Source organism: Natator depressus, chromosome 1, assembly GCF_965152275.1.
Source record: "Natator depressus isolate rNatDep1 chromosome 1, rNatDep2.hap1, whole genome shotgun sequence".
In the NCBI taxonomy this organism is placed as follows: domain Eukaryota; kingdom Metazoa; phylum Chordata; order Testudines; family Cheloniidae; genus Natator; species Natator depressus.
The window spans coordinates 319,535,646-319,559,743 of NC_134234.1; the positions used below are offsets into that span (position 1 = coordinate 319,535,646).

A 24,098-nucleotide genomic window follows, 5' to 3' on the forward strand; every position below is an offset into this window, starting at 1 on the left:
GACATTTTCACAAACATTAATTCCAGTTGCTAAAGTAATTCCCTTTGATGGTGTTCGTTCCACCTTTATACTCACTTTCTGCAGATATTCTCACAAATGCATTTATTGTTCAGAAAGTTGTCAGAAACAGAATGTTAGCAAGACAACAAATTTAGAACTCCTAGCCATGAGTACCCACACTGGCAACTTGATTCTAAGTGTTACTTATTCAGTCAAGGCACAGAAATATCCTATGTGCCTATCAAAACAGCTCAAATTTTGAATGTTAAATCATCTCAACAAACTGCACATGAATAAGCTACAAAAGAATTATTCACAGGAATTTTGTGTCAAATTTCAAGTAATAAATGAAGAATATCATGAACCTTTCTTGGACAACTCACAAAAAGTGAAATTTGTCAAATTTATTACAAATTACTTATCCAGTTCTTTTTCATCCCTCCAACTGTCAGAGTTCTTTTCACATAGTCAATTTACTCAGGCTGTGTGCTGGGATGAATTTCACTCTAAAAATAAGCATCTCACTGGTCAACATAGCCTACCTACTGAGTAGGCTTACTTCTGTGGGAACCATTTCCCTCTAGTTCTTTGCCTCACTTAAGGATTTTCTGAATGGCCTTAAAGATACTGTAACCTGCTGTCATAACCATACAGCTAAGGGTAGCCTAGAATTCCTCCTTACCTGAAAGGGGTTAAGAAGCTCAAATAACCTGGGTGGCACCTGACCAAAGGGACCAATGGGGAAAGAAGATACTTTCAAATCTTGGCAGGGGGAGGGGGAAGGCTTTGTTGGTGTGTTCTCTGGGGAAAGCAGAGAAGCATCAGGTCAAAAAAACTCCTTCTCCTATAACCATCCTGTACAAGTCTCTGATATTACAAAAAGAGTAAGTAAATAAGGCAAGGTGCGTTAATTACCTTTTGTTTTCAACTTGTGAATTTTCCCTTTGCTAGAGGGAGGTTTATCCCGGTTTTTTATAACTTTAAAGTTTTGCCTAGAGGGGAATCCTGTGTTTTGAATCTGATTACCCTGTAAAGTATTTACCATCCTGATTTTACAGAGGTGATTCTTTGACCTTTTCTTTAAATAAAATCCTTCTTTTAAGAACCTGACTGATTTTTCCATTGTTCCAAGACCCAGGGGTTTGGGTCTTCGATCATTTTGTAACCAATTGGTTAGGATATTATTCTCAAGCCTCCCCAGGAAAGGGGGTGTAAGTGTTTGGGGGGGGGATTGCTGGGGGAAGAGGAACTCCAGTGGTCCTTTTCCCTGGTTCTTTGTTAAATCGCTTGGTGGTGGCAACATTTACTTAAACCCAAGGTACAAGGGAGAATTTGTGCCTGGGGAGTTTAACCTAAGCTGGTAGAATCTTTCATGCGGGTCCCCACATCTGTACCCTAAAGTTCAGAGTGGGGAGGGAACCCTGACACTTGCTTAGAAATACAATAATGAATTGGGCCACAATCTTGCCAACGCTTTAAGTGTGTGAGTAGTCTCATTGGAGTCAGTTGGCATGATCATCAGTGCTTCCAGGATCTAGGCCAGAGGTGGGCAAACTACGGCCCGTGGGACCATCCTGCCTGGCCCCTGAGCTCCCAGCTGGGGAGGCTAGCTCCCGGCATCCTCCCCTGCTGTCCCCTCTCCCTGCAGCCACAGCTCACTGCGCCGCCAGCACTCTGGCCCGCTGCTCCTGCTGGGTGGGTGGCGTGGCTGGCTCCGGCATTGTAAGGGGGCAGGAGGTCCCGGGGGGCAGTCAGGGGACAGGGGGTGGTTGGATGGAGCAGAGGTTTTGGGTGGGGGCGATCAGGGAACAGGAGGGGCTGGATAGGTGTGGGAGTCCCAGGGGGCCTGTCAGGGGCAGAGTTGTGGATAGGGGTTGGGGCAGTCAGGGGACAGGGAGCGGAGGCGGGGTTGGATGGGGCAGAGGTTTTAGGGGGTGGGCAGTCAAGGGACAGGGAACGGGGGGGAGGGGTTAGATAGGCGTGGGAGTCCCAGGGGGGCCTGTCGAGGGTGTGGATGGGGTTGGGGCAGTCAGGGGACAGGGAGAAGGGGGTTTGGATAGTGTAGGCGTCCCGGGTGGGCAGTTAGGGGCAGGGGTCCTGGGAGGGGGCTGTCATGGGACAAGCGGGGGAATGGGGGTTGATGAGTCAGGGATTCTGAGGGGGGCAGTCGGGCAGGAAGTGGGAGGGGCAGATGGGGGCGAGGGCCAGGCTGTTTGGGGAGGCAAAGCCTTCCCTACCTGGCCCTCCATATAGTTTTGCAACTCCGCTGTGGCCCTCGGGCCAAAAAGTTTGCCTACCCCTGATCTAAGCCTTGCGTTGCATTCAGTCCTACAAATTCTGATTCAACTGTCCCTATTTACCTAAGCAATCTCATTAGACTTTATATGATCTTATCATTTTACTTTGACATTTTCATTGCGTTATATCCTTGTTTTATAAAATGTTAAATTGTCTCATTTGTAAAGTAAAAACCAGCATATATGTATACAACAATGGAGTAAACATTTTTGGGAAAAGAGAGAAAATAATCCCAAGGCACTGTTGCACTGGCAGGCATCAAGATTACTGTGGTTTAAGAAAGTTAAAAAGAATACTACGGCTCTCAGTACCATGAAGCTAAACAAATTTTCAGTTATTTTCCACTTCCCATTTCCTTTTCAGAACAGGTGACAATAATAAATAGCATGCAAAGAAAATCTGTGCCTGAAGTGTTTTAACAAGTACAAAATTACAGCTCTGTTTTGGCTGATATGGATATAGAGTTAATCAAAAGTTGATAAAAGTGCTGATAATTTTTTAATTTATGTGTAAATATATAAAATCCTGACTTAAGACTTGAAGTCTTACAATTAACTAAGTATATTTTTAATCTATTTTTTTTCTTTATCCTTTAATCAGAGATGGAGTTCACTCTACTTGAACCAGATTTTTATAAAAAAGCAGAAGGTTCTTTTCAAGCCAAATTGTAATTCTTTACGGTGGTGAAATCTCTTATTTTCCGTTTCAGCATGATGTAATGAATGAATTTGCATGCCCTGTTCTTCCAAACTGCTATAACTGAAAGCCATTGTTTGTCTAGAAACAGTTGAATTAAAAGTCATAGTTGTTCTTCGAGTAGCGTCCCTGTGGTTGCTCCACTGTAGGTGTGTCTGCATCCCTGCACTGCTAATCAGAGAAGTTTGGTAGCAGTGTCGACTCAGCCCATGCACACGCTGCTCCTTGCCTGCCACAAGGCTGGCCAGTGTGCTCTGTTGAACCCTCCTCCGTTCCTTCTCAACTGTCCTTGGCTAGTAATGGAGTTATAGCTGTCCATTTGTGGATCGTTAACTCTTAGAATTGCTAATTTTTACCTTCCCACAAAGCTTTCTTTATTTGTTTTTTTTATTTTATTTGGGGTTGGGGGAGACAAGCTTTTTTTTTTAGGCATGGTCAATGTGTGGGGGGAAATCCCATGGACACGGATGCCCAGCTTGTCCGCCTTCAAAAAGTACCTCAGTTGCAAGGAATCTATCCCAGTGATTGATGAACACTTGCAGTGTGTTCGCTGCCTGGGAGAGAAGCACATTCCACAAAAGTGTGGCTTGTGTCAGCAACTGAAGCCCAGATCCAGAAAGACAGCGCTAAGACTCAAACTTCTACTCATGGAGTCAGCCATTCAACCTCTGCAGTCCCGGCAGGAGCTCTCACCACAACCCTTCAAAGGGAGGTGAACCCACAGAGATGAGCCACTCACATAAGGTCTCTAAGAAAAGGTAAGTGAGTCCCCATAGAGAGCCCCAATCGAGCTGGAAACTATCAGTACCAATGGCACTGAAGCCATCTGAATCTGGTACCCAAGGCAAGTGTGATACCAAGCTGACTGAGTGAGCTTAGACTACCTAAAGACCCAATGGGGAAGGACAACGAAGTGCCGGTACTGTGGAGGCGCGAAAACATAGAAGATCCTGTCCGGGGAAGGCTCCCTCAGTACAGATGTCGGCACCAGTACTGACCCCAATGTACCAGGCACCGACAGAACTCACTACCAGGTCCACATCTCCGCCCAATCGGTGCAAGCCTCTTGGGACAGACAGCGACCTCCACTACCGACGCCTTCCACACTGCCAGATTTCTGGTGTGCAATGGATCTTTCGGTGTCTGATACACCAGACTTGCTCCTACTCAGTACTGGGGCCTCGATACAGAGTTCACCCAGAGTCGTGGAGTTACCAAACTCTTCCTGCCTTGCACTGCCCTTCTCATCGGAGTCAGAAAGTGAGCAAGAAGACATGGATTCCCACTGCTCTTCTCACCTGTCATATGGGGCTTAGTTTCACTATGGACATCCGACTTATTGTCCCCCTGGTTTGGTCAACTGTGGTACCAACTGCCAGGCCCCTACCCATCACAATAGCCATACTAGGACCCTTGGCAGGCTCAGAGACAACAAGCCTCCTATGCCTGTAGTGTGGCACACCAGCAAACAAGGAGACACTCTTCTTCAGCTGCAGCTTCAGGGGCTTCTGAACCCCCTGAACAGGCAAGGAGGAAGTAGAGGCTGAGGAGGAGGAGGAAGTCACTCCTCAAGCCCACTTGTCGTCATCACCAGACAGTGATGTCCGCTCCACCATTGACGGTTTATTTCAAATTATTCTAGGACTTGGCACAGGGGGTGGCTGAAGCCCTGCAAATACTGTTATAGGAGGTTCCTAAGTCTCACCACAAGCTGATGGACAATATTCTTCCACCTCCTCTAGAGTGGCTCTCCCTATTAAGGAGACACTCCTGGATCCCACCAAAGTCATATGGCAGAACCCTGCAGCAGTCCCACCAACATGCAAGCAGCTAGACAAAAAGTATTACATGCCAGCAAAGGACACAGAGTTTCTCTTTTCCCATCTGCCTCCCTATTTGATTACTGTGGATGCAGTCTATTCTAAGGGCCGCTAGCACCAGTTCAAATCCATCCCTTATGACTGGGACTGGAAATGCCTGGATCTGTTCGGCAGGAAGGCATATTCCTCAGCCACGCTCCAGTTCCGCATAGCAAACTACCAAGGGCTTTGTTGGCAAAATATAACGACCAGAACTACATGGAACTCAGTTCCTTTACTGAGCAACTTCCTGATTGTCACAAGAAACAATTCAAGGCCATAGCCTATGAGGGCCAACTGGTCAAATGTCCCTCCAGTCCACACTAGATGCAGCTGACACTGCTGCACACTCCATTTCCACAGCCATTGTGATAAGACTGGCTTTGTGGCTTCATTTATCCAGCTTCCCTAAAGAAGTCCAAACTTCAGTGGAGGACCTTCTTTTTGAAGGGACAAAGTTATTTGCCAAGAAAACCAGCACATCCCTTCACATGTTGAAGGATTCTAGGGCAACTCTTCGATCCCTTAGGATCTATACTCCTGTCTACAAAGGAAAGTACAGCCCTCAGCCACCGTTCAAGCCCCACTCACAGTACTCAGAGATTTTACAAGCCACAGAGGAAGAAGTCTAGGTTTCCCAGGCGACAGCAGTCAGATTCTCAACCAACTTTCTCTTAGCTCCCAACTTTGAAGTGGCAGTTTTGATGGGATGGTTGAGGTGCCTGTAGAACATTCTCCTCAATATCTCCTCATTAACCCCACCCATCCCTTTGGAGACCATCTTATCTCGTTCTGAAGCATGTAGGAATGGATAACCTCTGACAATTGGATGCTGGAGATGATCCAAGATGGATATGTCATCCATTTCTCCTCCCTCCCCCATCCCAAACACCCTTCCCCATCCCTCTTCAGGGACCCTTCTAATGAGAGTCTGCTACATCAGGTGGTAAGCCATCTCCTCAGTGTAGGAGCCATAGAGCCTGTCATAAAAATAAAGGGAAGTGTAAACCCCTTTAAAATCCCTCCTGGCCAGAGGGAAACTCCTCTCACCTGTAAAGGGTTAAGAAGCTAAAGGTAACCTCGCTGGCACCTGACCAAAATGACCAATGAGGAGACAAGATACTTTCAAAAGCTGGGAGGAGGGAGAGAAACAAAGGGTCTGTGTGTCTGTCTATATTCTGTCTTTGCCGGGGATAGACCAGGAATGGAGTCTTAGAACTTTTAGTAAGTAATCTAGCTAGGTACATGTTAGATTATGATTTCTTTAAATGGCTGAGAAAAGAATTGTGCTGAATAGAATAACTATTTCTGTCTGTATCTCTTTTGTAACTTAAGGTTTTGCCTAGAGGGGTTCTCTATGTTTTGAATCTAATTACCCTGTAAGGTATCTACCATCCTGATTTTACAGGGGATTTCTTTATTTCTATTTACTTCTATTTCTATTAAAAGTCTTCTTGTAAGAAAACTGAATGCTTTTTTCATTGTTCTCAGATCCAAGGGTTTGGGTCTGTGGTCACCTATGCAAATTGGTGAGGCTTTTTACCAACATTTCCCTGGAAAGGGGGGGTGCAAGTGTTGGGAGGATTGTTCACTGTTAAGATCCAAGGGTCTGGGTCTGTAGTCACCTAGGCAAATTGGTGAGGCTTTTAACCAAACCTTGTCCAGAAAGTGGGGTGCAAGGTTTTGGGAAGTATTTTGGGGGGAAAGACGTGTCCAAACAGCTCTTCCCCAGTAACCAGTATTTGTTTGGTGGTGGTAGCGGCCAATCCAAGGACAAAGGGTGGAATATTTTGTACCTTGGGGAAGTTTTGACCTAAGCTGGTAGAGATAAGCTCAGGAGGTTTTTCATGCAGGTCCCCACATCTGTACCCTAGAGTTCAGAGTGGGGGAGGAACCTTGACAGAGCCTGTGCCCATACATCTAAGAGGCAAAGGTTTCTATTCTTGCTACTTCCTAATACCAAAGAAAAAGGGAGGTTGGATACACATACTGGACCTCAGAGCACTCAGATATATGAAGATGGTCACTCTATCAATGATTATTCCAGCATTAGAGAAAGAAGATTGATTTTCTGCCCTCAACCTCCAAGATGCATACTTCCACATTTCCATCATGCTGAGTCACAGATGTTACCGTAGGTTCATGCTAGGCCAAGAGAACTACCAGTGCAGAGTACTCCCTTTTGGCCTCTTGTTGGCCCCCTGCTTATTCTCTTTGTGGTAGCAGCTCACTTATGCTCTCAGGGAATCATGATTTTATCCTTACCTGGATGACTGCCTTCTCAGTTCCTTTGCCAAAGCCCGGCGAGTCACCCAGACACCACTGAATCTGTACCAGAATCTGGGTCTACAAATAAACATTAACACCGGTACAAGACTAGAATTCATAGGAGCTGACCTTGACTCCATCCAGGCAAAAGTGTTCCTCCCACCACACAGATTCCTCAGCCTATCCACGCTGTTAGAGACAATACAATCCAGCTCCCAAATCTTGGCCAGACTGCCTCCAGCTCCTAGGGCATATGGCCGCAGGCACATCGGTCATAGCTCATGCCAGACTATGCATGAGATGCCTCCAAGCCTGGTTCAGTTTGGTTTACAGGCCGAACAGAGATCATAAATTTTTTTTCGATGCCCAACAAGGTCAAGTAATCCTTGGACTGGTGGAAAGACCCAGTAAATGTATGTATGGGAATCGCATTTATTCGGCCTCCACCATTGTTACACCTGACCACCAGTGCATCCCTCATAGGCTGGGGTGCACATCTCAGTGGTCTCATGGTGCAGGACAAATGGTCACCATCTGAAACGTGCCTTCACATCAACCTCCTCAAACTCAGAGTGGTCAAATGTGTGTGCTCACTTCCTCTTGCTGATCTCGCGCACGCACACACACACACACACACGCACACACAAAAGTCATGACGGACAATGTGGCCTGCATGTATTACATAAACTGTCAGGGAGGTGCCAGATCACACTCCCTTTGTATGGAAGCGCTAAAGCTATGGGACTGGTGCATTTCCCACAATGTCATAATATCAGTGGGAATACCTCCCAGGAATACACAACACAACAGTGGAAAATGTCAGCTGCAAGTTCTCACTCTACCATGAATGGGAAATAAATTGAGTGGTCCTACACGACATATTCCAGCAATGGGCGACACCGACAGTAGGACCTGTTCACTACTTACCAGAACAAGAAATATCCTCAGTACTGCTCCAGAGCAGGGATCGGATGACACTCCGTGAGGGACACTCTTCTTCTCATGGGACGAGGGTCTTCTTTACACCTTTCCCCCCATTCCCTCTAATTCTGAAAGTCCTGTTGAAAGTGAAAAAAGAGAAAGCAAACATCATATTGATTGCTCCACCTGGACCGGGCAGATGTGGTACCCTTACCTGTCACAGCTGACATTATGACCACTGATGACTCTTCCAATCATTCCATATCTGCTGTTGCAGAATGCAGGACGCGTACTCCATCCCAACCTGCAGATTCTGTGACTCAAAGCCTGGTTCCTTCATGGTGTTAGCACATCTTGCTCTGAGGAGGTACTGGAGGTGCTGTTACACATCGGAAAGGAGCTACTCATACTACCTACTGTGAGGGAGTCAGACCAGAAGGATATAAGAGTTGGGGAAGGCAGGTATATCGGCCTCAGGATCAGCAGGTCCCTGGAGAGCCAAACAAAGGCTACTCCAGGCCAATCAAGGCACCTGATGCCAATTAACCAATTAAGGTCATTAGGCTAATGGAGACAGGTGGAACCAATCAAGGTCTCACTCAGACTGCTTAAAAGCTTTCCTTTCCAGTTCCCTGGAGAGAGCCCAGGTGAAAGGATCTGGAGGAGGAAGCATTGTGTATCCTGAGGTAAGGTGAAGCTAGGAAGAGGGGACCATGGGGGAAGTGGCCCAGGGAATCAAAGCAGCATTTAGAGGTGGAGGGAAATGCACAGCTGCTAGCCTTAGGGTACCTGGGCTGGAACCCGGAGTAGAGGGCGGACCCAGGTTCCCCTCCCCCCCCATACTCTACAGAGATCCCCTTGAGAGGGGAAGCAAGACTCGGTCCATTCAGGAGGTGCCTAATAAGCTCTATGGAGCAACAAAGACTGTGGGGTATTTCCCCTTTCCATCTCCCATACTGGCCTGTGATGAAAGTAACTCAATAGGTTGTGACTCTGGCCACTACACTCAAAGGAAGGACACATTGGGGCCTTAGTGAGTTTGAGGCCCCTGGATCTACCAGAAAGTGCAGGACGCACAATTACAGGCTCGGAACTTTGTCACACTACCCACAAAAATGGAAGAGATTTCAAATCTGGTGTCAGCCCAAAGGTGTCACCTTAAATGCAGCCACCCTACCGGTAATCCTGGATTACCTGTTAATTCTCAAGAAATTGGGTCTATCAGCTTGGTAAAGGTTCCCCTAGCAGCAATTGCAACCTTCCACCAGGAGTAGAAGAATACTCAATCTTCTCTCAGCTGACCGCAAAGAGGCTTCTCAAAGGCATAGCAAACCTCTTTCCCCAACCCAGACCTCCCACTCCTCAATGGGATCTCAGCCTAGTGTTAAAAGGACTGACTAGACAGCCATTTGAAACCATGGCCACTTGTTCATTAACTCACCTTTCAATGAAGATAGCGTTCCTGATTACCATTACCTCAGCAAGGATAGGGGAAATATGGCCCTGATGACACATCCCCTGCCCCCCTTTCACTGTGTTCTTCCCTGGCAAAATCACTTCAACCACATCTAAAGTTCACTCCCACGGTGACTTCCACTTTTCATATAAATCAGCTTATTCAGCTTTCAACCTTTTATCCTAAACCTCATCAGGATAATAGAGAAGCCATCCTCAATATGCTCAATGTGAGGAGAACCATGGCCTAGAACAAGAGCTTTCAGAAAATCTCAGACTCTTCCTCTCCATTGGCAGATAGGTCAAAAGGTACTGCAATTTCAGCTCAAAGATTCTCCAAATGGGTCTTGAATTGTATCAAGCTCTGTTACCAGATACATAATGTAGCACTCCCATCTTCAATACGCACACATTCTATGAGGTCAGTCTCCTCCTTCATTGCATTCTCCAAGGATGTCCCTATATCAGAAATCTGCAGAGCAGCTACCTGAGCATCTGCTCACACCTTTGCAGAACATTATGCCATCCTGGGACGCTCGGCTGCAGATGCCAGATTTGGTGTCACGGTGCTATCATCTATAACAGCCTCAACTCTGAAGCCCCAGCCTCCAGTGGTGGGAGTCACATACAGTGGAACACCCATAGGGACACTGCTCGAAGAAGAAGTTACTCAGCTTATGTAGTAACTATAGTTCTTTGAGATGTATCTCTGTGGGTGCTCCACGACCTCCCCTCTACTTCGGAGTTCTTGTCTTTGACTCTGCGGTAGAGAAGGAACTGAGGAGGGTTCACCCGTGCACGCTTGGTAGCCTTGTGGCAGGCAAGGAGCCACACATGCACCAGGTGAACAGACGCCAAAGATCTCTGATCAGCGGCACAGGGACACAGACACATCTTGAGGAACCATCGTTACTGCATTACTGCACAAGGTGAGTAACTTCCTCATCTTGCTGATCAAGTATTTCCTCTTATTTCCTTATCACATGAATGTTAATGTGCTGCACAACCATATTTACATATGAAAGTAGCCATATGCAATCGCATTAAGTCCTTTTAATTGGAAAGAAAGTGCATTTTTATTTACCTAATTCAGTGGTCCCCAAACTTCTACAGTCATGTCCCCCACCTGGTCTGCGCCCCCCCAGAAACTGCTGTTGGGAGCAGAGCCAAAGCTGCGGTCAGGAGCTGGGGGGCCAGAAGGCCAGGGGCAGAGTGGGGCTGGGTTGTGCACCCTCCCTGCCCCCAATGGGGGCACGCATGGGCTCCATTACCCCCCCAAAATAGTTCCCCCATGCCCATCTAGGGGGGCATGCCCCACAGTTTGGGGACCACTGACCTAATTGTGTAATAGAAACATTTTAAAGGAAATATTGCTATGAAGAGTGAAATTTAGAAAACCCAAAGGACAGCAGCCTTAGCATGTGTTTAGGTGCTATTTTTTACCACTTTAAAAGTAATGAAAAAATATTAAAATAAAGGAGATTGCCCTCAAAAGCTAATTAGAGGCTTTGTTGCTACCCATTTTGGAATGCCAATAAACTGAGCTAGGGTTTGTGTTTTGATGTTAATAAATACAGTTTTGATAGATCAAAAGCTGACATCACAGATTCTGTTCATTTCTGCAAACAAGCGTCTGTCACTTCATGAACGGTTTATGGAAACTATGGAGCAAACGGAGGGAGTGAGGTCACGTCCTTTCTTGCATGTAGAGCAGAGTTTTAAAGTGGTACTTATGAAAGGTACACTTCTCAGTAACATGCTCTGTTATTAGTCTGCACAGCATAGAAAACTTCTGAATGTTCCAGGATTGAAATAATTACATTTAGTATTATAATAGAGATTAAAAGCATGAAAATACTGTATAAGAAAATTACAATAGCTGAATTTGTTTGCTAGTTAAAACTGAGAAGATTAGTGTGCAGACTCACATACTGCTGTTTACCAAACTAAAACTAATGCATTTCTAAATTGTATGTTTATTAATTCTGTAAATGCATATTTGCTCTTAGTTTCCCCCATTTGGACATAGTGATGATAGTTGCATCAGAAGTCATAAAGGCCATGAGGAAACATGGAAAGGTGCCATCTGTACAGCTGGAGGCCCTTCGAGTCATTTTACCTTTTATGATCCCTGGTAAGTCATCCAAGAAAAATAGCTGGCATTGTACATCAAATGGGAAAATATAAATAAGGCTGTTTTCTGATCTTTCTTAAAATAGTTAATCATCCATCCTGTAGTAGAATTTCGTATGAGTAATTTTTACTTAAAGCTCTATAATTAAAAGAGAACTTTTATGTTTGAAAAGGGTAGAAACATAGCTAAAGGTGGAGGAAAAAGCTTGGCAAACATTGAACATATTGGGCCAAATTAATCACTGCTGAAACTCTATTGACTTCTCCAATGATGGACTTATACCAGTAATTAATTTGATCCATTACTGCTTCCCTTGATACCACTTATAGACTTAAGGAATATGGATCCCTTGCCATGACTTTATAGCTTAATTTATTGGATGTTCCATTAGTGATGGACAAAAAATAACAAACATTCTTTCAAATTGGATATACTAGCAGGAGGTATTGCTTCATTTCAGTGTCATATCCAGTTAATGTTCTCTCTCACACACCAAGCAGTGGGGGCAGTGACTTCAAGATTAGAAACATATTAGCTCTTGTCTACAGCAAATAGTTGTGAGGCCAAACTAGATGATTTAGGAAATCCTTTCCAAAGAAACACCTTAGAGGCAATCTGCAGAGGGGAAAAAACGTGTGTTCGTTTTGTTCGTTCTTGTGTAGAAACAGAAGGCTTGGACAAGGTTAGAAAAGATTTGTTTTGTTACCTGAGCATTTTTTTAAATCAAGAATATTAAGTCTTGTCCTCTTTGTTTTTGCTGATAGTCCCATAAGATCTGGAGTGGGAGCTTTCTCAGTCTTAACTGAAGAGATGGGGAACTGAATCTTTTTGAAGCCAGCATTTCTTGCAAGTGTTTGTCAGGAGTTTTGGTTAAATGAATATTGACCAAAAAACCCCAGTTTTAAACAGTTTGATTAAATGCAGGTTACTCTTACAAGCTCAGATTTCAGTTTCTTGTCCCTTGTAATATAATTGTATTATTTTTCCATTCATTCAATGAGACCTTGAGCAAAATATGCTCAAATAAATTGTTTAGTCTCTAAGGTGCCACAAGTACTCCTTTTCTTTGAGCAAAAACAGGAGATTTAAGACTTGATATTCAACAGCAGGAGAAATTCTCCTTTTTTACTAAAATCTTGTGAGCCGTTGTCCATCATAATGAAGCCAAAAAAGAGACAAGTTTTTTTCCCTTTGAATGTTGCCTGCGTTGGCGTTTGAAGGTTAATACGTGAAGAAAGTTAAAGTATTTTATCAAAAAATAATAAGTACATTCTTGAATCCTAAAGAGTCTTTTAAATGATTCCTAGTTACTTTCTGTAGTGCTACTTTGCCTTGAGTGCTGATTACTGCAAAAATGTTAAACTAAGGACCATGTTCTGCTCTTTTATGTGTGCACAATTTCCATTGATGTTCTCTGTGAATATAATTTGGTTTCTAATCTGCTGCCAATGGAAAGGTCTAGTAGTCTAAAATTCCTTTTAAGTGTTTTCCTTCCAAGAAAATCCTAAAGGCATTTAAATAAGTAGTATGGACACTAAGAAACAGAGAGCTCCATTAAGTAGTTAATTTCTTGCTAGATTTTGAACTGAAAGTTCAAACAAAAGCTGAATTTTTCATTTCTCTTGAATCTGCTGTTGACTGGTGCCCTACATGGTTCTCTGTATGATTAGACTTCATCCCCACTCATAGAAAAGTATGTGATCTGTCTGAATCCCATCTTATTTTACTAGGTTTGAGGTTAATTGGGATTCAGTTTATGAATGATTAACGTATTATACAAGTTCACATGCAAAATCCCCCCAATTTGCTGCAACCAAAATTCTTTGGAGTGAGTATTTGTTTCATAACAAACAGCAACATGAAGAAACTGAGTTTTAACACCACAGGCTCTTGGTAACTCTGGTCTGTGACGTTACAGGAGTGTGAAAACAGTGGGAAGCTAGAATTAGGCTGTCATGGGGTGCACTCACCACTGGTGGCCCCTCTTCCTGGCCATCCTGGAGATTAGCTCTGGCTAGCTGTTGCACCGTCCTCTGGCAGTGTGTCTCCTCCCATCATCCCCTTGGCCTGCAGGCCCCTCTCACTCCAAGAACCTCAGCCTCCTCTTCATGACTCAGCCCTCTGGCCAGGTCACCAGACATGTCCCCCCTCTTCTGCGGTATCAAAGTCCTTCTTGACAAATGGGCTTAGGCAGTCTTCCTGCTCACTGCCCCACTGGTGCCACTTCAGCAGCTGGTCAGGGGACACAGGCCCACCCTTACTCTGGGTCCTGGCTCAGAGGCCCTCTCATCAGCAGCTAAGGTTGGACCTACCCCACACCTCTTTGCTCTTCTCCATGAGCCTTGCCTGCCGCTCTGCTCTTCCCCATCTCTGGGCTTGCCAAGCTATGCTCCACTGTAACTGTAGGCTTCTTTTCTCTAGTCCCAAATACACTTCCCTTCTCCCAAGGGGTGACTGCAGACTACTTCCTAACAGCTCTCTTCTGCTCCTTAACTTCTGAGTTTTATACAGGCACCACCTGTTCCCGTCCAGCTGACCCTCATTTAATCAACCCCTGCTCCATGGCTCCTCCTCCAGGTGCAGACTGTAGGATAATTGGGCCTAATTTACCTTCTCAGGGCTGTGTGGGGAGTACACCCCATCCCAAAGGTCTCATGAGTTATTTGTAAATAACTTTGCAACAGTTTCATTGCACTACTGATTTCAAAAGAAAATGTGAAATTTGTTTCCCTGAAGAAGTGTTTTTCTATGTGTTACAGGTGCCACAAAAGAACGGCAAAATAGTTCTTCAGGAGCAGTGGGAGATGCTGACTTGATGCTTACCTTAAAAGTAATTAAAAACCAGTGTTTGTTGGAGGGGACTCACACACTAGTGCTTGATGCTTTGAACAGGGTATGGTTAAAATCTTTCTCCTAATAAATTTGCTTGGTATTTTATAGTTGCAATTAATGACTTATTTATAACTTCGAATGCAATGAAATCATTTTCCGGTTGATTTGATAAACTTTACCTTACGTGACCTTTCATACACGTGTTCATCTACATTATTATTTTTTTTACTCTAATTTATTCTGGAATATGCCAGAGAAGTTCATCTTTGATGTAATAATTCTAGTGGATATTTATTAGAAGACTTAATATTTCTTAGACATTCAATTCATTTGCAGTTGTTTATGATATTTTATATGTGAAAGACTGCTTTACACACAAATAATGAATGTCCTGCATAAGCTAGAATTTAATGACATTTGCACAGAAAAACCTGCAACTGTTCACTTAACGTGATTTACCTAAAACCTGTAACTATGAATACAAATTTCTTGGATTCCAATAGAACAGTGTTTCTCAAGCTATTCCATACCAAACAAAACTGCCTGGGACTGCTTGACCCTGTAGCCATTGGGAAGAGCAAGATAGTTGCAACCTCTTGAGAAGAAGCCTGGAGAGCAAGAGGCACCTGCAAGCAGGTCCCAGCAGGATAAGGAGACAGAAAACAAAACGTTGGGCCACTGGCTGCAGCAAAATAGCAGTTCTATGGCAAAAATGCTGAATTCTATGGCACGTTGGAAAGATGCCAAATCCCAGGGCCCATCGAATCCATGTGGCCATGATTGAGATGAATGAGGCAGTTCACACATCTCTGAGAGCCATTTCTCTCAACATTTTTGAGTTAGCAACTCCTTAGTGAAGTCAAAATTTTTATAACCCCCTTACTTTTGTTATAAAAGTAGTCACAGTAAACAATGTATCAATACTAGCAATGATAAAACTATGTAATTTATTTAGTTGTCTGTGTTTCAGGGGGTTGAATGAGAATGCTTGACCTTGAAGGGTAAAGGTGTGCAGGAAGTAGGAAGTGAGATTTTCCTTGCTTTAAACTGGTAAAATTTTCAATACCTTGTGATTCCCCCCCTTGTGACGCTCTCTACCTCGGGGAAACACCCTACACCCCTATGTTCATCTTTATGAAATGATTGTGTGGTATCCAATGCAAAGTTTGTCATGTTGGGTGTCTTTGGAAGGCTCGTAATGCACTGAACATCGTTGTTATAGTAATTGTTACCATAATGTTATAGGTTATAATTTCATGTATATAGTTATGAGGCTGAAAATGTATCCTCATGGCTTAAAGCAAGCCCATGCAAAAACTCTCCAAGAACACAGAGGCAGTTCACACCTCATCAGGGCATGGATGGGACAAAACCCAGCTCAGCCTCACAGGAACAATGGACACTGTCTTAGGCAGCAACAAAAGAATCTGTTAGACCCTCAAGGGAGTCACCCCCTTCCTTTGGGCAGTTTGGGACTGCAATGAGGTAATGCTCACCTGACTCTGAAGAGGCGGGAGGGGCAAAACCAAGAGGAAAGAAAGGACGTGATAAAAGGGAGAGACATTTTGCCATGCTCTCTCTCTTCCACCTACATCTACAGACACCACCACCACCACCAAGCGACTGAGCCACTTATCAAAGGGGAGAGCCTGGCTGAAGAGCCAGCCTGTGGTGAGAAGCATCTAAGTTTGTAAGGACATTGAAAGTGTTAAGATCAGCTTAGAATGCGTTTTGCTTTTATTTCATTTGACCAAATCTTACTTGTTATGCTTTGACTTATAATCACGTAAATCTACCTTTATAGCTAATAAATCTGTTCGTTTATTCTATCTGAAACAGTGTGTTTGGTTTGCAGTGTGTCAAAGACTCCCCTTGGGAGAACAAGCCTGGTACATATCAATCTCTTTGTTAAATTGACAAACGTATATAATCTTGCAGCGTACAGCCGACATAACTGGACACTGCAAGACGGAGGTTCCCAGGGTCGTGTCTGGAACCGGAGATATTGGCTAGGGTCATTCGCTTGCAAGTAGCTGGGAGCAGCTTACATGCCAGAGGCTGTGTGTGAACAGCCCAGGAGTGGGGGTTCTCACAGCAGAGCAGGGTAAGGCTGGCTCCCAGAGTCAAGGATTGGAGTGGCCTAGCAGATCACCGGTCCAGACAACGTCATATCCCTTAATGCCTTTTGTGATCCTTATGTGGGGGTCACAACCCACTGGTTAAGAGACACTATCTTGGAACTATTACAGATTCAGGAAGGCATCCTTGCATCAGTTCGTGCTTGGTTCACAGTAATGAAAGGATAAGAAAAGGATAAAGAGGAAAAATGGTCCTAACCCTCTTGAGATCTGTTTGTAACTCCCCGGGGGATCATGACCTATATATTGTAAAGCCCGGCAGCAGGGCAATTGGCTGGTACTTTGTCTTCAGGTTACAAATGTAAATGAAGGGAAACAAGTTATTTATGGCCATTCTTCCCTAACATTTATTGCATAACTGAAAAAAAGATTAGATATTTTTGAAGTCTTGTGTGTCTGTTAGGCTTAGCCCGCAGGCATAGCTTCCTTCATGTCATGTAACCCAGATGATGCTGACCTTTGGATTATTAAGAAAATGCTTTCAAAAGCATCATATGTTTTTGAGCCATTTGTCTTGTGTTTCAGAGGCTTGTTTTTGTTCTGTGTTTTTGGCAATGGGGAAAGTGCATTTTTTTGATCTCCTTATACTCAAAATGACTGAATAGTTTTTGCTCTAACTTTCAAAAAATATTCACCTTTCAGCCTGAAAGGTGAATATTATGGAAAGTTATGAAAAGATGAAACAGAAGGTATAATGGAAAGGTTTATGCAAATTTAATTGCAATGATTACTCTCATAACAGCTACAATTTTACACCTTTGAGAAAAAAAACTGACAAGCAACTTTCCTTATCACATTGAGAAAAAAATCTGACCTTATTTTGTATTTATTTCTCTTTTAGTTTATTGGAAATCCTGGCATTCAGAAATGTGGATTAAAAATACTTTCTTCTGTAGTGGAGTGCTCTGGTGCACTACAAATGTTATCCCAGCAAGGAGCCACAGACACTATACTTCACACACTACAGATGTATCCAGATGATCAAGGTACATAGGAAGATGTCTTGTGACTTACATAGGCTATTACAAGATTCACATTTATCTTTACATCATATTATAAATATAACATACTAAATTTGTCTCTTTAATTCTGAACGAGTAATTAATATTAATAATCTTTTTTTCTAGAAATTCAGTGCTTAGGTTTGAGTCTTCTAGGATCTTTGATTACAAGAAAGAGTTTGTGTATCGCATCTATGCATGTGCTGGCAACAGTCCTGGTTTCTACTTTACGACGATTTAAGGAGGTCGTTGAAATACAGATACACGTATGTGATTTATTTGAGTGTAAAGATGAGAATGAATGAAAGAAAATGGGAACAGGTTTATTTTTAAAAACATTATTTGATATATAAATTTGAAATACGTTTCTGATTTTTTGTGTTTGTACAGTGCCTAGCACAATGGGAACATGGTCTTTGACTAAGGTTCTTAGTTACTACAGTAATGCAAATAATGATAGAATTACTATAAAGCTGAGAAAGTAAACATTTAAAATTAAATCGAACTGTTGAGGTTCCCATAGTAATGGCTGTCTCAGAAGGCATGAATTCAGTTCAAAATATGCACCTCTAAGTATGGATGCTTATCTGAACGTATATGGTCTGTAAAACTGGAACAGAAATCCCCTGATAACAATCCGTCACTCTATCAATCATCATTTTATAATGTACCCATCATAGTTGTATCTGAGCACCTTTTATGAAAAATAAATGCAAAATGTGTGTCTTTCAGCCCTGTCATCAGCAACAAGCTCAAAGTTATTGATGAGATTTTTTTAAAAACATCTGTATGTATGGATGCTGTTGTACTTGAGAAGGTTATTGTGGGAAAGTTTATTGAACAGATGGGTTTTGCATAAAGTTTTGAATGTGGTGAGGGTGGTACTCATTCTTATTTTGTCAGGCAATGAGTTCAGTAGCTTTTGCCTGGCTCCTGTAGATGTGAGGCTTTCCCTGCTTGTCATCAGCTTTATTTTTCCAGTGGAATGAAGCCATCATGTGAGGTCACTTTTTTCTGAGAGTCCCACTACTTCTATTTCAGCTCAAGCTAGAAATATCGTATGCATGGCCTACTTTCAGAGATTTTTGGCTTTTCCCTTTCAGGTTTAACTTGGTGCCCAGTACGGAAATGGAGAAAAATGAAAAAATAATGTTTTGGGGGAGGAAATTACTCAAATAGTATTTAGTCACAATGAGTTATGAACAAAGGTTCTTATATATCACTGTTTACCCATTTCTAGTTAATAGCCTCACATTTTACATTTAGAGTTGTTGAGTTTTTTCTCTTTAATTTCTAGATTTACTGTATTTTAGCAAACTGGTGTTTCAAATTGAACATTATGGAGCAGGCATGCGGGCTGTGTGGTGTGAACACTCCAATATCTGATAGGGGGCACCTTCACCCACCCCATATGGGGTAACTTGTGTCCTCTGGGCATTAGTAAGAAGCAGTCTTGCAGTTTCTGAGCACAGGAGCCGTTGTCATGTCTGTCCCTTACACTGAGAATGCAAAAGGGAGGGGAAAGGTCTTCCTTTTTTTCTCTCCTGTGTATTTGTGCTACAGCTAGGCACTATCTCAACTTATGAAGACATGTACAACTTTATTCATGCTAAGAATTAATTCAAATTTATGTTCTGTTTTATTTTCTCTCTTATATCTATGAATGATAGTTTGGAGGGAGAATATGTATACATCTAGGGGTAATCTGGAAATTAAGGTTTTCAGCAAAAGTAGTGTTTGAGTGAAATTAAATGCTGGGCCTAAAATGTTGACAATATTTTATTTTTACATAAAGTTAGGTAATTTCAGTTTATAACAGTGGACCTGATAATGGACCAGGCCCACTGCTAGTTTTTCAATACATCAACCAATAGCTGCCACTAACTTACATAAGTGGATCAAACTAACCGAGACTAAACTGCAACTGAGGGTATATGTACACTGCAGTAGGGAGGTGTGATTGCAGCACCTGTGGGCATGCCAAAGCTATCTTTGATCTAGCTAGCTCACTAAAAATGGCAGTGAAGCACAGGCAGCAGCATGGGTTAGCTAACTAAGTGCAAGCCTGTCCAGGACCTTGGGTACATGCTCGGGCAGCTAGCCTATGCAGTCACCCGCACCACCACAGTTTCATTGCTATTTTTAGAAAGCTAGTTTGATCAGTGCTGCACCAGGTATGCCTGTGCATGCCTTAATGGCTTAATCAGAGCTCCTGACTATGATGTAGAAATATTCTTAAGACTAAAAGTGGTTCGATGCTCAGACCTTCTGTTATGTTCTGATCCACCTTGCAGTCCAATATGATTACATGTCTCAAAAACCAAAACAAAAGATACCAAAAGAGTATAGCTATTTTACTAATAAATTTCTTTGTTGTTAATTCTGTAACACATGGTATCTGACTTCCATCATTTTAAAATTTGATATTTTTTAAATATACATTTGTTGTTGATAACATCATTTTGTTATTTGTAGGGATTTCACATGATCTTGACAATCCTTGACTTGTCACCTTGTTTTGCAAAGCTGCTGATATATGAATCATTTGACACAGTCATTTTTTATCAGATGTCCATGTGTTTCACTGAACAAAGAGACCAGCAGGTATCTTCTCTTTCAATCACTCCACATCCAAATGTTCTGAAGTTTGCTACCTTCATTTCAATTATTTCTCTTCCCATTCAGTTTCAAAGCTTGTGCTGTAAATGCTTCGCTAAAATAGCCAACAATGATGATTTAAAAAACATGATGCTGGAGAAAGCATGTGCTGAATACAATAGCATTATGGCTGAATGTTTACTTTTACTAGGAGCTGATGTTAATAAGAACACAAAGACGAGCTCTTTAATCTATCAGGTAGGTTCTTGGAAATGTAGATCATTATATTGGTTTGAAAGATGTCACTTTCTGGGATGATTTTAATTTGTGTGTGTGCCTGCATGAGCAAGATTAACTATCTTTAGACCCAATCCTACAGTGTTCTGAGCATCCTGCAGGGAAAAGTTTCAAATGGGTTTGGTGACTGAGGTACATCTAGTGTTAACCTGCAAGGCAAAGTAAGGGCTGGCATAGCCCAGAGGAGATAAGTTGTTGGGCTAACTTATCAGGGAGCTGACATTCAGTTAAGCACAAGCAAGTCTCCCTCTCCCAGGAGGCACAAGGGTAAAAAGGTGACTCTCAATCCTGGGTATCCCAAGAAGCGTCACACCATTGACTTCAAATTGCAGCAAGCAAATCATAAATATCCATGATTTTCATTGGTATAACCAACCACTTATGTGTACTCATGCCAAAATATATGGCATTTGCCACATGTTTTGAAGGTATTCATTACACAAGTAGGTTAAAGCATCATAGGGGCCTTGATCGGCTTCACTTAGGCAGTTTTGAAAATATCAGCCTTGATGTTTAGGAAATTCTGTGTTACAGTTCATCGCAGGACACCACACTGAGAATATGGAGAAACAATAGTTGAAACAACTCTTGTTAAAATCTAAGCTGCTGTTTTACACACATTTTATTCATTTCTTCTGTAATAGGTTTGTGAGAAAGGAAGCAATCCTAAGCTGGTGGAACTACTATTAACTAGTGGTGCTCGAGAGCAGGATGTTCGGAGTGCTTTAACTGTCAGCATAAAGAAAGGAGATAGCCAAATCATTAGCTTGCTCTTAAGGAAGCTTAGCCTGGATGTGGCCAACAGCAGTATATGTCTTGGAGGATTTTGTATTGGAAGAATTGAACCTTCCTGGCTCAGCCCTTTGTTCCCAAATAAACTTACTCCTATAAAAAAACAAACAAGTAAGTGTATGTAGAATTTGTTATATTAAAATGTGATAAACCCTCCTAATGACGTTTTACAAACCTTCAGAAAGAGTTTTAAAATTGAAATACAGTGGTAGAGAGCCTGTTACATAGGTTGTGTAAATCAGCATAGCCCTCTTGGTTCTGAAACCTAAACTTTAAAAATAAAAAATCAAGTCTTTATAGTAATTTTAATCCTCATGAATTTACTGAAGAACATGCCACTTTATTGGTTTCTTACGTGTCTTAGATGCAGGTTCTGCATTGGCAAGAATGGTGCTCAGATACCAAATGAAGAGTTTTTCAGAAGACCAATCAAGATCCAATTGTAATGTAACTTTCTCTGAAGATGCACTGGATAAAAGTGATGATTGGATATTCATGCCTGAGCTATTAGTAGACAGTGTTTTTCTCTTGAGTGATGATATCGATAGCGAAGGTACATATACTCTAGCAATTTTGTCTCCTCTTAACAATGCTGGTCTAGAATTTGGGATGAAAATTCAATTTAAAGTAATAAATAAATAAGTAAAGTGTATACTGCAATTTATTTATTTTAAGGTAGAACTCTTTGTATATAACTATAGGATATTTGTTATGGTATATGTGGAAAACAGTGGCAGGTAAATGTATGTCTTCAAAACATGAAACTAAAGTTCTTAGGTTTTAGGTTATTCACTTGATAATTTATTTTCTATCATTTCATTGGCTCAAATGAACTCACACTGAAAAATAATAAAGGATCAAAACATCATATCACCTAGGAGCAAACACTTTTCATAAAACAGGTCAGATATGAATTGACTATCTGGCCTCATCCTCAAAGAAACCTGCAGAACATCTTCAAAAGATGAGCCTAGGAGCTTAATTTTAAAACTCTTTGCTAGACCCTAAAAATCATGGTCTTAATAAAGACATTGGATTTATGGTTTATTACAGCAATCTGTAACCCACTAACCCCTCTTTTTTGTCTTATGACTGGAGAGGTGTTAACGGCCACTTCACCTCAAATGGTCTCTTCGAATATGTGTTCACTACTTATGCTAAACAATTTGTTCCACCCTGTATTTAGCTGTGACACTCTAAGTACCTTTTCCAGACCTGAATAAAAGCTCTGTGTAGCTCAAAGCTTGTCTTTTTCACCAATAGAAGTTGGTCCAGTAAAAGATACCTCACTCACCTTCTCTATAAAAAATAGAGTCTTTATCACATCTTCAGAAAACTTAACTTAAATTCTATTGATGCATCTTCAACATACAATCTTTCCCGGCAGTAATTATAGTAAATGTTAATGTCATTAAATAGTTAAAACACAATTTTTGCATTGCATTCAGTGACTAATTAATAAAATTGGCTAGACATTGTTACTTTGTACAATCAGATTTTTTGCTTTAATGCCAGTGTTATTTTTTGAAATCTTGGAAACCTAAAACCATTGCTCAAGAATTTGCATTTTAACATCTTTGTGAAATCAGAAAAGTCCAACTTGTTGATATTTTTATCTATTTTGTTTTTTTCTATTGCATTATTCAGCATCATTTTTCATTACTGTAGCATTGTTTTCCAGAAGTTTGTATGCTAGTAGATACTGTTTCTTGCCCCATATATCAAAACTGGTATTCATTTGTAAATTGTGTGAACAGCATGAATTCTTCTAACATGGTGGTCTTAGGATTTTAGAGCCCTGTCTCCTCCTCCACAAAGAATGAATATGAGGCACACAAAGATCTCCTACCTCCACTTCACACGTCCAGCAGATAGGAGGAAATAAGACTAAATGGGGCCCAGATATACCAAACCACAGGAGCCACCAAAACACTCAGACATTTCCCATTAAACAATGATGGGAGGGAGAATTTATATTCACAATACCATTAATTATTATTTATATTAACATTTTGTATGGTGGAACAAGATGTGAGTTAATTTCCATCCAAGGTGGGAAGAAACCCAGGAGCATCCCATCCATCCTTTCTTAATATCTAAAGGAATTAGGATTCTCTCTGTCTCCCTCCTTTGCCAGTCAGGGCTGAGAAAGCCTTTGGACCTTTTTTAGTTCATTCCATCCACCAAACCACCATCTCTCACCTTCTCGTCCGAAGGCCAAAAGGGGCCAGATGCCTTTTTTTCTTTTACCCTCTCATGCAGTGGTGGTGAGTTGAGGGGACTCCACTCTTCCTCCCCTTCCCATTCAAGAGAAGGGGGTACTCAGAAGGCACCTCCCTCCCTTCCTTCCCTCTCAGCTTCAAGTGCTGCCACTCTGCTCTATAGGACAGCATAGGCAAAGAACAGAAGAGGAGGGTAGAACTGCAGGAGGAACAAGGGCAGGCAACTGTAGATTACTCAACAGCAGCCACTAGAGTGGCCTCTAATGGCTGATGGAGCAATTTGTTCTAAGACATGCTGAAGCCACAAGTCTGAAACGCCCTTCCACAGCCTGTTTGACTGTATGGCTCAGAGCTCTCCTGCTTCCAAGCAGACGAGGATATATTTTTAAAGACAATTTAAGTATCACAGCTCTACATTTCTGAAAATCCTGTTAGCGTGAATGCAAAAGGAATGACCTTGCAAACTAAAGTTCATATCTGTAGCTTGTTAAATTAATATAGTACATATATTCGAAACTAGAGTATGTTATTTACATATTGCACATGGAATTGACTGGCTAATTCATGCTATTATTAATGTGCTGGAA

At 42.1% G+C, this 24,098-nt stretch overlaps 1 protein-coding gene across 2 annotated transcripts in view; it reads left to right on the forward strand.

Moving 5' to 3' along the window:
* Nucleotides 1-24,098, forward strand: part of LRRK2 (leucine rich repeat kinase 2) — a 119,290-nt gene that overhangs the window by 36,533 nt on the left and 58,659 nt on the right. For both annotated transcript variants that reach the window (XM_074942446.1, XM_074942447.1), the window contains exons 13-20: nucleotides 11,507-11,631; nucleotides 14,391-14,524; nucleotides 17,443-17,587; nucleotides 17,729-17,868; nucleotides 20,078-20,206; nucleotides 20,288-20,458; nucleotides 21,142-21,400; nucleotides 21,654-21,842. In XM_074942446.1, coding sequence (XP_074798547.1) covers nucleotides 11,507-11,631; nucleotides 14,391-14,524; nucleotides 17,443-17,587; nucleotides 17,729-17,868; nucleotides 20,078-20,206; nucleotides 20,288-20,458; nucleotides 21,142-21,400; nucleotides 21,654-21,842 — 1,292 coding nt within the window. The remainder of the gene's footprint in view (nucleotides 1-11,506; nucleotides 11,632-14,390; nucleotides 14,525-17,442; nucleotides 17,588-17,728; nucleotides 17,869-20,077; nucleotides 20,207-20,287; nucleotides 20,459-21,141; nucleotides 21,401-21,653; nucleotides 21,843-24,098) is intronic.